Source organism: Acomys russatus, chromosome 29 (genome assembly GCF_903995435.1).
Source record: "Acomys russatus chromosome 29, mAcoRus1.1, whole genome shotgun sequence".
Classification (NCBI taxonomy): domain Eukaryota; kingdom Metazoa; phylum Chordata; class Mammalia; order Rodentia; family Muridae; genus Acomys; species Acomys russatus.
Genome location: NC_067165.1, coordinates 39246145 through 39261460, shown reverse-complemented (window position 1 = coordinate 39261460; position 15316 = coordinate 39246145). Strand labels below are relative to the sequence as shown.

Genomic DNA, 15316 nt, shown 5'->3' with positions numbered 1-15316 from the left:
AAGATTTAATTTAAAAGTGTTTTTGGATTGTTGTTGTTGAGGTTTTGTTTTGTTTTTGCGACAGTCTCGTGTTGCCCAGGATACATTTGAATTGATCCTCCCTGCCTCTATCCCTCAAGCATTAGAATGACAGGCATGAACCACCATGGCCAGCTCTTTCTCTTTTGGGGAAGGATTAAAAAATTCATTAGTTGGCCGAGTGTGGTGGTGCACGCCTTTAATTCTAGCACTCAGGGAGGCAGAAGCAGGCGAATTCTAGCACTCAGGGAGGCAGAAGCAGGCGAATCACTGTGAGTTCGAGGGCAGCCTGGTTTACAAAGTGAGTTCCAGGACAGCCAGAGCTACACAGAGAAACCCTGTCTTGAAAAACAAAAAAAACGAAACAAAACAAAAAGTTCATTAGTTGTGCCCAGCATGGTGGTGCACGCCTTTGATCCCAGCACTTGGGGGGCAGAGGCAGGCGGATCACTGTGAGTTAAAGGCCAGCCTGGTCTACAGCGTGAGCTCCAGGACATCCAGGGCTAGAGAGAGAAAGCATGTCTCAAAAAACAAACAAATAAGTTTTTTAAAAAAATGTCTCCAGGGAGCAGAGCCTTCTCCACCCCCACCCCCGTGGGAAAAGCAGTTTCTGTAATGGGGCGCCTATATGGAGCCTTCGGAGGGGCTGTTGGGGGGAGATGCGTACTGCCCTAATGAAGCTGTTTTTCTTTTAGGGAAAGCCAATGGCAGGGTGCACTGTGCCCAAGGTCCCCATCCTGTTCCTGTTCCTCCTGCTATTTCCAGAGCTCCATGTGGCAGGCACTCTTGCATCTGGATCTTCTGCCCGGAACCTACCCAAAACTCACTCCCACCTACCCAGTTCGGCAAAGTGGGTGCCTCATGGTCGACGGGGCGTGGGCAAAAAGGACAGGAGCCCAGGCGTACCAAGCGGGGCCCAGGAGGGAGCTGTGGTCACTGCCACCAGGCAGGCTTCCCAGATGACGCTTGGACAGCACCCTGTGGGCCTTCTTCAGGACAAGGAGCTGCTTCTAGGGCTGCCACTGCCCTACCCCGAGAAGGAATCCCGGTCTCCCGGGTGGGAGCGAGTGAAGAAACGCGGCAGAGAACACAAGAGGCGCCGGGACCGGCTGCGACATCACCGAGGTATCTGGGGACCTCGGGCCGTGCTCAAGGGCAGGAAGTAGTAAGAGAGTCAGTTTTTAAGCCCCGGAGAGACCATTCAGAGCCCCCAAATGGGTAGAAGCGGGTGCCCTAAAGAGGGGACGCATCTTACTGAAGTCAGAGTAGTTGGTGGGGGGGGGGGAGCGGGGAGCCGCGGGAGACGGCAGATGTGGAGAAAAAGTAACACACAATAGAAGCTCTGCTTCCTTAGGCAATCGATCACCGCCTTAAGTCGGGAAGCTACCTGGCGCCTGACCTAAATCTACCCTGCTCTAAGCCCTGCCGGCGGCGCACAGACAGAACAGCTGGGAGTCGGTCCCTCCTCCTAACACATCCTTTAATGAGCTCTGGGACAGGGTCGGAGGCTGAGAGCTTGGGCTCTGAGGTCAGATCTGCTAAGAGCGGTTGTCACTCCACTACTCGTTTGTGGCCTTGGGCAAGCCACCTTCTTAAGCTTCGGTTTGTCCTTTGGCAAAGATGCTGCCCGACCTTGGTGTAGAAAGAGGGACCTGATGTTCAGGCGGCACCGGAGCAACTAATTGCTAGTGAATCCACAGCTCCCTAGGCGGCACCCTGCAACCCTGACCACCAGCGACCCCGTGTGGTGGTCAGCTGTCTGCCACGGTGATGAATAAATCGCCGGGGAAACTCCGCACAAAGCAGGGGAGGTTTATTTGGGATGGCGGATTCAGAGCAATCAGCCCACAGCTTGTGGGACAAAGCATCGCGGAAGAAGCACAGAACTGCTCACCTCATGGCGGCCCAAAGGAAGAGGGAGAGAGGGACCGGCAGATAGACGAGAGAGGAGGGATGAGAGAGAGGAAGGAGGAGGAGGGAAGGGACCGCGCAGGAACGCCTGAAAATCTGTGTCCTATTCAAAGGCACCCCTGATGACTCTCAGGACTGACCGAGGCTCAACTCTACACTCTGCCAGGCATGAGCTGTGTGTCCTTCCTGAAAGGACCTCTCTGCCTTGGGTTCCTCCTCTGTAGACGAGCAGTAGCCACTTCTCAGGGTCCCTGCAGTTGTCAGATGAAGTGGCTCACTGGGAACCCAGAGTTATCAGTGTATCACTAAGAAATACAGCAGTGGTGGCAAACGCCTTTATCCCAGCACTCGGGAGGCAGAGACAGGCGGACCTCTGTGAGTTCAAGGCCAGCCTGGTCTACAAAGTGAATCCAGGACAGCCAAGGCTACACAGAGAAACCCTGTCTCAAAAAACCAAAAACCAACCAACCAAACAAACAAAAAGAAAAAGAAGAAAAGAAAAGAAAAAAAGAAATACGTTGATGGCTACTCATCACCACAGAAGAAGCGTGTGGGGGGGGTACATGTGTGACTGTGTGTGTGTGTGTGTGTGTGTGTGTGTGTGTGTGCGCGCGCGCGCGCTCCCCCACCAGCTATCTCAAAGACTCCTCTCCAACCAATGTCCCTCAACCTCATAAACCTCACCTCCTCCAGGATGCCTTCTATGGTTTTATGTCCCTGGTTACCCCCAGGCATCCTGGATCCTGACCTACTAGAATGTACCTTCTCGGGCGAATCCTCTCTTCAGTGCCCCTTCCCACACCCTATGACTGCCTTGTCTCGGCACGGTAGATAGCAGGCTGTTGGATAGACCAAGGACCCATGATGCCCAGCAGCCCTTAGCTTACAGCAGAAAAGACGCATTGCCCTTTAGGTAGACACGGAGCAGCAGCAGGCGGGTCACCCTGTGCTTGCCTCATCCCAGGGCGAGCTGCCATTCGTGGCCCCAGCTCCCTAATGAAGAAGGTGGACCGCTCTGAAGAGCAGCCGCTGGAGGGCGCCACCGAGGAGTCTTCCACCAGCCTGGCCCCCAGCATGCTGTTCCTAACCAGCGCAGACGCTGCCATTCCTACCACCCAAGAGTCCCGGATCCTGCCCTTCACCTCCCCATGGCCCCAGGTAGGGTCCCCATGTGGCTTTCAATCTGTCTGTGCCTTTTTGAGACTCATATAACTGCCTGCCAGGGTTCTCTGGAGGAACAGAGCTGATAGAACGAATGTATGTATCAAAAGGGATTTATTGGAGTGGCTTACAGGCTGCGGTCCAGCAGCTATCTCCCGATGGAAAGGCAAGAATCCGAGGCTGAATATCCCAGCTGGTCTTTGGTCTATGCTGGAATTCTGAAGAAGCAGGTGCTAACACCACAAAAGGAGCACCTCAGCAGCAGAGTAGATGAACTTGTGGGCAAGAGTGAGAGCAAGCAGGCAAAAAACAAAAGCTTCCTTCTTTTGTGTCCCTTCTGTAGGCTGGCACGAGAAGGTGTGGCCCAGATGTAACGAGGGTCTTCCCTCCTCAACCAACCAATCAAGAAAAATCCCTCACAGGGCTACACAGAGAAACCCTGTCTTGGAAAATCAAAAACCAAACCAAAAGAAAGAAAGAAAGAAAGAAATCCCTCATAGGTGTGCCCTGCTACTTCAGTTTTAGTTTATTCACTTCCTGTTCTACTTAGGTAAACCGAGGCACAGCGGAAGGGGGTAGTGGGAGCCACCATTAAGCTTTGACACTACCGGGTATTCGGGTGGCCGAGGACATGGCTTTGAGGTTCTGGCTGGGAACAGCCAGGAAGCCAGTGCCACCTCAGCATGCTGGTCTCTGTGCAGATAGAAGGGGGACTCTTGTGGAGGATCCTGAAAGTCAGGAAGAGTTCAGAAAGCAGCCACAGTGATTTAAAAAGCCATGACCTAGAATGACATAGGTCAGTCAGGTGGTTGACCTGCCTGCACCCCAACTCTGAAAAAGTAAACGGAAAGCGAACATGGAAGCTCACACAGCTCTGACTGCTGGTGACTCTAGAAGAAGGTTGTTCTCTCCTATAAAGGGGACAGGAATTCACCAGGTCTTTTTGTTGTTGCTTTTTGAGACAGGGTTTCTCTGGACTCACTTTGTAGACCAGGCTGGCCTCGAACTCACAGCGATCCGCCTGCCTCTGACTCCCAAGTGCTGGGATTAAAGCTCATTCTTTCTTATCACTTAGAAAGTTTTTTTGGTTTTGGTTTTTCAAAATAAAATCATTCAAGGCCAGATGTAGTGGCTCACATCTACAGTCCCATAACAACACTGAAATGGATCGATACTATTTATTATATATTTGGTAAATATAGAGTAAACTATGTAGCTCTGTTTTTTTTTTTTTGGTTTTTCGAGACAGGGTTTCTCTGTGTAACCTTGGCCATCCTGGACTCACTTTGTAGACCAAGCTGGCTTTGAACTCAACAGCGATCCGCCTGCCTCTGCCTCCCGAGTGCTGGGATTAAAGGCGTGCCCCACCACGCCCGGCCACCTATGTAGCTCTGTTGGTGAAATGCTTCCTTAGCACAAATGACGCCCTAGGTTTGATTCCCAGCGCTGTATAAAACGGAGGTGGTGGTGGTACAGGCTAGTTACCCCAGCATTCAGGAGGTGGAGGCGGCAGAATCAGAAGATTGATAGTGTCCTTGGCTCCATAGTGACTTTGGAGCCAGCCTGAGCTACATGACAATCTGTTGAAGGAAGGAAGGAAGGAAGGAAGAAGTGGAGAGAGAGAGGTGGAAAAGAATATAGGCAGTCCATAGCTGTGCCGCTCTGGTTGTGAGTTCTTGTCCGTCTCTTGCTGTGCCGTGTTTAAACTGACTCTTTTATTTTAATTGTGTGTGTGTGTGGGAAAGGTGGTGTGTGTACGAGTGGAGGTGCCCTTGGAGGCCAGAGGCAACAGATGCCTCGGAGCTGGAATAACAGGCATTCGTGAGCCACCTGGTGTGTGTTCTGGGAACTGAACTCCCATCCTGTGCAAGAGCGCTATGCACTCTGAACTGCTGAGGCACCTCTCCAGCCTTGACTGTGCCTCATTTGCCAATTAGAGTCATAAGAAGTGTGCGTCCATTGTACATACAGGGTTTAGCTCTTTCAGGCATCATTGGCATGTTGAGGGTCAAGAGACAGCTGTGGGTTTTCTTCGTCCTCTTTCTTCACCTCATAATCCTGAGAGTCTAGCCAAAGCTGTGGCCATGAGCAGGCAGTTATGGTCTGTGCCTTGCTAAGCCCTGGTGATCGGGTACATGAGGACCGAGCCATAGGATCTGGTCCTTGGTAACCCCCAGGACATTTGGTCAGGGCTGTGAGTGGAATCGGGACCCACATGTGGTATCCACAACACTCCAGAGGAAGGGACAGAGAGGCATAGCAAGGTGTCTAGAAGCACTGAGCAGGTAGACCAGCCTCCCTAGGCACCATGTTGACATCTTCAGCATGGATTGCAGAATCCAAGCAGTGAACAAGGTGGCCTCGTCCTCTGCCCTCTGGCCTTGAGACCCCACGTTCCCGCTCCCTTTACTTGGAAGGCTCCAGGTCCCCTCTCCTGCCTCATCTTCTGCAGCTGCAGCCCAGGTCCGATGGGGAAGTGATGCCCACGCTGGACATGGCCTTATTTGACTGGACAGACTATGAAGATTTAAAGCCAGAGGTGTGGCCATCTGCAAAGAAGAAAGGTATGTCTACCTTGCCACCCTACCCCGTGCTCTGACTCCTCTCCCCAGCGTCTGTTCGCGGAGGATATTTACTGAGTCCAGGATGACCTACAGGTGTCCAAAGGTGGGCTGGAACACATCAGTCTAAGCTGGACCTGACTCACTGCAACAAACAGTATTTCATGTTTACTGCCCACTAGCCAGGCCCCCATGCCTCTTACAGGGAAACGGGCTATGGGGAGTGTACTGTGGGCTCTGCTTCAGGGAAGAAAGTGAAGTGGAGAGGGTCTTGCCCAAGTCACACTGTGACGGTGGCCATCTGGCTCTGTGACACCCAAGTCTTGGCCTTAATCTGACCACACATTTCCTTGTCCCCAGAGAAACACTGGAGTCACTTTGCCAGTGACGGTAATGAGACATCACCAGCTGAGGGGGACGCGTGTGATCATCACCAGGATTGCCTGCCAGGTACCTTGGTACCCTCAATACCTACCCTTAAGGCGCCAGGGTTGTGGGGAACACCAGCAAGGCACTGGAGACAGGGCTTCAAGCATGGGAGCGAGTCTGAGGGTCATGACCCTTTATGCACAATACACAGCAACTACGGTTAGCCACCAGCTTCCTGTGTGCTGTTAACAGCAGCCACCAAGTTCCTGAGAGTCACTATCATACATCCAGAGAGTGATATTAAAGAGAAGCGGGAAGAAAGCCGGGCGTGGTGGCGCACGCCTTTAATCCCAGCACTCGGGAGGCAGAGGCAGGAGGATCGTTGTGAGTTCGAGGCCAGCCTGGTCTACAAAGTGAGTCCAGGACAGCCAAGGCTAAACAGAGAAACTCTGGAGAGAGAGAGAGAGAGAGAGAGAGAGAGAGAGAGAGAGCACCGTGGGGAGAGAGAGAGAGGGGTGAGCCTGATTGACTTCGTTTTCAGGCAAAGTGAGGCAATTAAGCCCCAGAGAGGCTAAGTGTCCTTTCCAAGATCACACAGCCTGCGTGAACTTGGTTCCTCTCAGCTTCTTACCAAGAGGCCATCCTGCCCTGAGTCAGATCTGCTCCTGACTTTGTCCTCTGAACACCCACAGGGGTTAATTCACCCCCCTCTCATGGCACCCCCTGACTTTCTAGGGATGTTTTCCATGACACTCTTGCCTGTTCAACTGCTCTACCCATCACAGTAAGAATAAGTACAAGAGGTCTGCTGTTTGACTAGAGTCTGAACTGCTGGCCCTGTGGGATCAGGTGGACCTCCCCAGAGTAGACTCGACGATGGACTTAGAAGCTGTGGTCGGGGCCTGGGGGGGGTAATACCTATCACCACAGCGCTGAGGAGGTGGAGGCAGGAGGATCAGAAGTTCAAGGTCAGACCCTGTCTTCGGTGCTTATCAGGGGCATTGGTGAATGCCTACAAAAGGCAAGAGAGAAAACAAGTTGACAGAGAAAACTTGGGTCTGGTGTCATCCTGCCTTCAAAGGGAACTGTGGAGAAAGGCCTTCCCTGCCGGGGAAGCCCCGTGCTAGCCAGAGTGCTGGCCCTGGTTTCTACCATGCCAGCCATTGTCTGGAGCTGCTGAGGAAGGGATGGGTGGGACATGGGCCAAGGTGGCCCCTGAAACTGCCCACAGTAGCACAGTAGGAGACCAGTGACTGCTGTCCCCTCTTGCCACTAAATAATAAGTGCTTTGGGGAGGGGGTGGGGGAGACACAAGTGGCCGTCTCCATGGCACCACCTCAGCAGGATATTCTGTAAAATAGTAGCCAATTGGCATTGTAGAAGACAGATGACGCGAGCCCACAGACAGGCTGTCTCTTCACTGTGAAGAAAAGGCTGGAGTCAGGGCCTACAGGGTGGAACTTGGGAGCTAGCTCTGTAACGGGCAAAGATGCCTCAGGCCTTCGTAGGCTAGTCTTGCGGCCACCAAAGCTTCAGGTTCCCCATTTGTCCATGAGGATGTTAGAGTTCGTGCTCCCTGAGGCCCTCAGCTGACTCTACCTCTGGCACCCCTAGCTATTATATGCCCATTCCTGGGGGATGAACCCCCACACCACCTTTGATCCTTTCCTGATCAATCAAGTGGCCCATCTGGGGAGGCTCAGGGCTCTGCCACCTGCCTCTGGGGACTTCATCTATTACATCCAGCAGCAGCAGTTCTGGCCCTGAGCCTCCTCGCGCACCAGATGGCCCTACCAGGGCATGGCCTGCCACACATATGATGGATCTCCTGTCCAGTGGGACTCTGCAGGGCGGCAAGGAGGAGCCGCTCAGCTTGGCTGACCACATGTGCTTGCTATGTTGCCAGGGACGTGCTGTGACCTTCGGGAACATATCTGCATGCCCCACAACCGTGGCCTCAACAACAAATGTTTTGATGACTGTATGTGCATGGAAGGTCAGTATGGACTCTGGGAGGGACACACGGACACACACACACACACACACACACACACACACACACACACACACACACTGCTCCGAGAACCATGAAGCCTTTGTTGTCCAGCCAGCTCTGCAGTGAGTGGGGCATGCGGTTTCCTGACAGAGGGTAGATGTGGATAGAGGGGCCCTGGGACGAGGGAGTGAGTAGGAGAACCCCTGGGAGCTGAAGGCACCAGTATGGACAGCTTTTCTGGGGCCTTCCAATCTGGATGTGTCTCCACTCCTGGCATCGGTTCTCAGATTTGTGTTTCTCACCTCTTGAAATGCAAGCTGGTGTGATCACTAAGGATCAGGACAGGGGAGAAAGGAAGAGACAGGAAAGGAACGTATCTCTTTAAATAAGATTGAACCTGGGCTGGAGAAATGGCTCAGAGGTTAAGGGCACCGACTGTTCTTCCAGAGGTCCTGAGTTCAATTCCCAGCAACCACAGGGTGGCTCACAACCATCTACAATGAGATCAGGCGCCCTCTTCAGGCCTGCAGGTGTACATGCAGGCAGAGCACTGTACACATAATAAATAAATCTTTACGATCCAACGTGAGAAGGCTGGCACTTCTCGGCAGAGTTCAAGAGACAGGAGGCTTTCCAAGGGCTGGAAACGTTCTGAGGCTGGGCTACGCTTAGGTGCAGAGGCCGGCCTCAAACTTGTGATCCTCCTGCCTCAGCTTCTCGCAAGCAGCTGGAATTACAGATCTACAGCACTGTTGCTCTCTCTATCTCTCTTTCTCCTTCCTTCTCTCCTTTCTTTGTTTTTTTTTTTTGGGGGGGTGAGGGTATTTTATTTTATCACAGGAAGGAAGAAAGGAGCAAGGAGGAAAGAGGAGAGGAAAGGAGGGAAGATGGAAAAGAGGAAGAAATGAAAGAGAATGGTTATGCTGGACCACCCTTGCAATCCAGCTCTTGAGAGGCTGAGAGGCATGTGGGCGGCATCATAAGTTTGAGGCCAGTTTAGGGTACATAGTGACATCTTTTGTTTGATTTTGAGTTTGTTTGTTTGTTTGTTTGTTTTTGAGACAGGGTTTCTCTTGTAGTCTTGGCTGTCCTGGACTCATTTTGTAGATCAGGTTGGCTTCGAACTCATGGAGATCCTCCTGAGTGCTGGGATTAAAGGTGTGTGCCACCACGCCCCACACACTGTGACATCTTGTTTAGGGAAAAACAAAAAACAAAAAACCAACCAGGGCTAGCAATTGGCTCAGCATGTAAAGGGTCTTGCCTTGGAAGTCAGCTGACCTGTGTTCAATCCTTGGAACCCGTGTAAAGGTGGAAGGAGAGAACAGAAGAGGTGTCTTTTGGCTTCACCCACACATGGTGGTGCTTGTGTACTGCCAATGTGTGCACGTTGTTTACACAATAAACAAAAATAAAATAAAACAAAAAAGAAGAAAGGAGGGAGGAGGAGAGAGAGAGGAGAAAGAAGAAAGAGAGAGAGAGAGAGAGAGACTATAGATCTGTAATTCTAGTTGTTTGAAAGGCCAAGGAGAGAGGATCATGCATTTGAAGGCTGCCTCTGCAACTCAACAAAACTCTGCCTCAGAACTTTTGTTGTTGTTGTGTTCTTTGAGACAAAGTCTCTTTATGGAACCCTGGCTGTCCTAGAACTCACTCTGTAGACCAGGCTAGACTTGAACTCATAGAGGTCCACTTGCCTCTGCCTCCTGAGTGCTGGGATTAAAGGCTTGTGCCACTATGCCCACCTGCCTCAGAACTTATTTTTTAAAAAAGGACTTGTTAGGTATGGTAGTACATGACTCTAGTTCCAGCACTCAGGAGGCAGAGGCAGGCAGATTTCTGTGAGCTGGAGGCCAGCTGGGTCTACATAGTAAGACCCGGTCTCTAAATAAATACATAAATTGCTGAAGATGTAGCTCAGTGGTAGAACACGTGTAAGGCCTTTAGTTCAGTGCTCCACCCATATGAAAGAAGGAGCCAGGATGGGCTGGAGAGTGGTTAAGAGTACTTGCCGCTTTTACAGAGGGCCTAGATTCTGTCCCCTGTACTGATATGGCAGCTCAAAACCTCCCATAACTCCAGTTCCAGGGGACACAGTGCCCTCTTCTGACCTTCAGACACCAGACACGCACATGATACAGATGCATACAAGCAGACAAAACTCAGACTCAAAACACATCTTTCTCCTTTTTTGTCATTTTTCCTTTCGGTTTGGTTTGGTTTTTGTTTTTTTCAGATAGGGTTTCTCTGTGTAACAGAGCCCACGGTGTCCTAGAACTTGCTCGGTAGACCGGGCTGGCTACAAACTCACAGAAATCCGCCTGTCTTTGTCTCTTTGTGCTGGGATTAAAGGTGTGTGTCATCACCACCCGGTTTAAAAATAAATCTGTTTGTTTGTTTGTTTTTGGTTTTGGGGTATTTGTTTGTTTGTTTGTTTCAAGACAGAGTTTCCCTGTGTAGCCTTGGCTGTCCTGGACTCCCTTTGTAGACCAGGCTGGCCTCGAACTCACAGCAATCCACCTGCCTCTGTTTCCTGAGTGCTAGGATTAAAGACATGTGCCACCACCGCACAGCTCAAAATAAATCTTAAAGAAAAATTTTGAAAAGAGAAAGATGAAGGGAAAAGGCAGAAAAATAAATCTAATTGTGTCTTCAGAGAACCTTCAAGCTCTCACTACACTAGTCACGGCATCATAGGCACCTGGCTCCCATCACTGAACTTCAATAAAGACCAGCATGTGGCCGCCCTGGGTTGGCCTGTCACCTCTACACACTTGCCTTGCTTCAGGATGATCTTTTATTTTATTTATACAGTATTTATTTCAGCACACAGCTTTGAGAGATAAACACCCTTTTAAAAACAAGGTGTCTAAATTGACAAACCAACTGATATTTAACCCGCACTCCGACTCTGAGGGCGGGATCCTTCCTGGCTGCTGTGTGAACCTGAGCCCCACTTCAAGTCTACTTCACAGCAATAAAAGAGCCTGCACCATCTCCATGCCTGTGCTACATTTCAGGGAAATGAGATGACCAGAAACAGAGCCGCAGATAAGCAGTCTCTGGAGCCGGGCGTGGTGGCACACGCCTGGGATCTCAGCACTCCAGAGGTAGAGATAAGAGATTCCTGGGTTCAAGGTCACCCTCAGGCACATATGGAGTCTCAGTTGGGAAGCCTGGGCTATAGAGGGCCTTGTATCCACCCCAAACACCCTACTCCCACCCACCCGCCCCCAAAAGTGGAAAAGGGAAGAGGGGGGGAGGGTCCTGGGAAGTCATAGGGTTGTAAAGAAAGCCCGGAAGGTTGACAGGTAGTTTCTCGGGATGTTAGAGTCCTTAGGAAGAGGGGAAAAAGAGGGTGATGGCCCAAGGGGCTCTGACAGGAGGCAGAAGGTAAGGGTAAGGCACCTTGGGCAGGAGCAGCCTGGCATGGCAAATAGTGACCCTGGAGAAGGTTATAAGGGAGTCAAGGGCAGCTTCAAGAAGAACCACTCTGACTTTGTTGCCCTTGTTTGCATTTTATTAGTGCTGAGCTAGCTTCTGTATTTAAACGATCCTTCTGCTGTGGGGGATGAGGTTCAGTTTAGCTTGCCTAGCGTACATCAGGCCCTGGGTTCTAGCGCCAGTGAAAATTGGGTGTGGGTACAACCTAAGCACCTGGGAGGGTGCATGAGACCCTGTGTCGTCCCCCCACCACTTCAAGAAGGTTTTCTCTAATTGCAGGGCTGGTGACAGTTGAGGATAGGGAACAGTCTGGAAGCTTAGAAAGGGTAGAGACCGATAGAGTGAGGACATCTTGTAAGAAATATGCTGTGTCTGGTTTTTCAGAACAGGATTTCTCTGGTTTAGCTCTAGGTGTCCCGGGACTCACTTTATAGACCAAGCTGGCCTCAAACTCACAGAGATTGCCTGCTTCTGCCCTCTGAGTGCTGGGATTAAAGGCATGCACCACCACTGCCCAGCAACTCTCCTGAAATATTAAACCCAAGGTCCAAGGCTGGAAGCCATTGGGGCAAGCCAGCCAGGGGTCTGGAAGCACCTAAGGGCTTCTGTAGCCACCAAACATTCTGGCTCCTGACTACTGTGGCAAAGTGCAGAGCCTTGGGGCTGGAATCTGCCTTAATGATAGAGCGTTTGCCTAGCTGCTGAATGCCTTGGGTCCTCACCCAGCACCACATAAAGCTAAGGTTGGTAGTGCACACCTCTTAATCCCAATACTCTGGAGGTGGAGATAAGAGCTCAAGGCCGGGCTAGAGAAATGGCTCAGCGATTAAGAGCACTGACTGCTCTTCCAGAAGTCCTGAGTTCAATTCCCAGCAACCACATGGTGGCTCACAACCATCTATAATGTGATCTAATGTGCACTGTATACATAATAAATAATAAAAATTAAAAAAAAAAAAAAAGAGTTCAAGGTCATCTTCAGCTACATAGCAAGTGGGAGGCCAGCCTGGGCTACTTGAGACCTTGTCTTAAAGGCATAAGAGACTCTAGGCTTCCAGTCACAAACTTCCCAGCAGCTCCTTTGCCCTCTAGCTGATGGATCTTGAAGCAGAGACCTCTTCTTACCCTGTGGTCACTCTGACTCTGAAAAGCAGGGGTTTCTTTTTTCTTTCTTTCTTTCTTTCTTTTTTTTTTTTTTTTTTTTTTTTTTTGGTTTTTCAAGACAGGTCTCTCTGTGTAGCCTTGGCTGTCCTGGACTCGCTTTGTAGACCAGGCTGGCCTGGAACTCACAGCAGTCTGCCTGCCTCTGCCTCCTGAGTGCTGGGATTAAAGGCGTGTGCCACCACACCCAGCTAAAGCAGGGGTTTCTTAGGCCACAGGAACATCTCTTTCCTTGTCATCAGAAGGATGTGACCTATTATGAATTTTTTGTTTCTTTTTCTTTTCTTTTCTTTTCTTTTTTTTTTTTTTTTTTTTTAGGTTTTTCAAGACAGGATTCCTCTGTGCAACAGTCTTGGCTTTCGGGAACTCCCTTTTTTGTAGACCAGGCTGGCCTCGAACTCACAGCGATCCACTTGCCTCTGTCTCCTGAGTGCTGGGATTAAAGGTGTGTGCCACCACCGCCCAGCCTCTTCTTCTTCTTTTAATTTATTTATGTCTGTGAGTGTCGATCTTGGAGTTATAGACAGCTGTGAGCTGCCACATGGGTGCCAGGAATTGAACCCGGGTCCTCTGGAAGAACAGTCAGTGCTCTTAACAGATGAGTCATCTCTCCAGCCCCTATTTTTGGTTTTTCCGACACAGGGTTTCTCTGTGTAGCCTTAGCTGTCCTGGACTGGCTTTGTAGACCAGGTTAGCCTCAAATTCACAGAGATCCGCCTGCCTCTGCCTCCCGAGGGCCGAGATTAAAGCCATGCACCACCACCGCTGGCTGACCTATTATGATCTTAAATGAAAACCATCTACTCACATCTGAGGTTGATGATAGCCCCAGTAGACAGAGCCTAGTCAACCGGACCATACTTAGGTTAGCTAGGGTGTTTGGGAGAGACTGTGTGGTGTGTGTGTGTGTGTGTGTGTGTGTGTGTGTGTGTGTGTGTGTGTGTCGTACTTGTGTATGACGTGAATGTATCTATATATATGGGTGCAGGTGTATGTGTGCCAGGCCCATGTGTGGAGATCGGAGGACAACCACGTCAGTTTCCCCTTTCCACCTTGTTCGAGACAGGGTGTTTTATTCGCTGCAGCGTGTGCCGGCTTGCTAAGGAGTCTCTTCATTTTGCCTTAGAAGCTTTGCAAGCCCTTGCAGGTGCGTTGCCGAGTCTGGCTCTTGAGAGGTGTCCTGGGGATCTGAACTCGGGTCCTAATGTTTGCAGAGCAACCACTTTGCCCTCTGGGCTATCTCCCTGGCTGGTGAGAAGGTTTATTTCTTGATTCCTGGACCTAGTGTTTTTGAGGCAAGTACTCCACAACTGACCTACAAGTTCTAGGTCTTCATTTGCTCAGGAGTTTGGTTGTTTTGTTTTGTTTTGTTTTTGAGTCAGGGTCTCACTATGTAGCCTTGGGGTGGCTTGAAATTCACTCTAGACCAGGCTGGCCTTAAACTTAGTGATCTGCCTGCCTCTGCCTTCCAGTGCTGGGTTTAAAGGGTGGGCCACCATGCTCAATTTTTTTTCTAAACGGATGATATTGTGTGTAGTTCCCTGATAGCATTGTGTGGTTAATGTGCACAAATCCCAGATTCCACATTTAGGGTTTGTTGTTGTTTGTGTCTGTCTGTGTGTTTGTTTGTTTGCTTTGAGTATGCTATGTAGCCCTGGCCAGCTTCAGACTAAACTCAAACCTGCTACCTCGGCCTCCTGCGTGTTGGGATTACAAGCCTGTGCGTTGGGATTACAAGCCTGTGCGTTGGGATTACCCAGTGGTCGTGTGGAGGGGCTGCTTAGATGGAGGGGAAGAAAAGGGAGGGACAGTCACCCTTAAGTCTGACTTCCTTGCCTCTTTCTACTCAGGGCTGCGTTGCTATGCCAAATTCCACCGAAACCGCAGGGTCACTCGGAGGAAGGGTCGCTGCGTGGAACCTGAGACAGCCAATGGGGACCAGGGATCCTTTATCAATGTCTAGCGCCGGAGTGGTGCTTCTCCACTGATGCCCCGGGTCTGAACCAGGAAAGTGTGGACAAGCAGGACCATGTTAGTAACTTGCTCAACTTGGGGCTGAGTGGGGGAACCAGTGACAGACTGTAGGTGCAGGCCCAGTACACTCACTTCCCAAGCTGGAGGGCGGCTTGGCTGAGAGCCGCGTGCACCCGCGCCTGCTGCCTGCCGCCTGCCGTCCACTGCCCACCACCGAAGGCGAGACCCACACAGCTCGCAGATCCTGCTCTCTGAGATGGCCGTATCGAGCGCGCCCTCTTCTGCTCAACACCAGCATTGCAGCAGCTTCACTTTGGGAAATCAAGAGGATTGGACCGAGATGGGGGGTGGGGGGCGGGGAACACCTGACAGGAGTGGATCTGGAATACTGTGCCCCAGGCAAAGCACCACATGCATTTCTCCTGAGTTCCCACAGAGACCGCAGCAAGAGACCGCTGAAGCACATCTGAATGGCCTGACTTGTGTGTGCATGGTCACACATCATCCGTGATCCTCCAGTTTTGGCAGCAGAGGTAGTTTGACTTGACTGTCCTCAGCCTTTCCCGACAAAGGCTTATTGTCTTCTTGAGAGACAGAGTCTCACTCTTTGGCTGAGCTGGAAACTCAGACAATTCTACTGCCTCAGTCTTCCAAGTGCTGGGATTACAGGCGTGGGTCAGCATGTTTGGCAGGTCCTTAAAAAAATGAAACATCCGTGCCG

The 15316-nt window shown here is 50.9% G+C and overlaps 1 protein-coding gene across 1 annotated transcript; it reads left to right on the top strand.

Moving 5' to 3' along the window:
• The first annotated feature begins 722 nt into the window (after positions 1–722).
• Positions 723–14607, top strand: Draxin (dorsal inhibitory axon guidance protein). The gene is made up of 7 exons (XM_051171793.1): positions 723–1143; positions 2894–3087; positions 3318–3320; positions 5543–5654; positions 6012–6101; positions 7927–8016; positions 14472–14607. Exons 1-7 carry the CDS (start codon positions 723–725, stop codon positions 14582–14584), a joined length of 1023 nt encoding a protein of 340 aa, XP_051027750.1. The 3' UTR covers positions 14585–14607.
• The last annotated feature ends 709 nt before the right edge of the window (positions 14608–15316 follow it).

What these genes read in the sequence shown, in the direction of transcription:
- Draxin (XM_051171793.1), top strand. Translation starts at nt 723, where the DNA reads ATGGCAGGGTGCACTGTGCCCAAGGTCCCCATCCTGTTCCTGTTCCTC. An exon ending in TCACCAGGATTGCCTGCCAG is followed by an intron (nt 6,102 to 7,926) that starts GTACCTTGGTAC and finishes CTATGTTGCCAG; the next exon opens with GGACGTGCTGTGACCTTCGG. An exon ending in TGACTGTATGTGCATGGAAG is followed by an intron (nt 8,017 to 14,471) that starts GTCAGTATGGAC and finishes CTTTCTACTCAG; the next exon opens with GGCTGCGTTGCTATGCCAAA.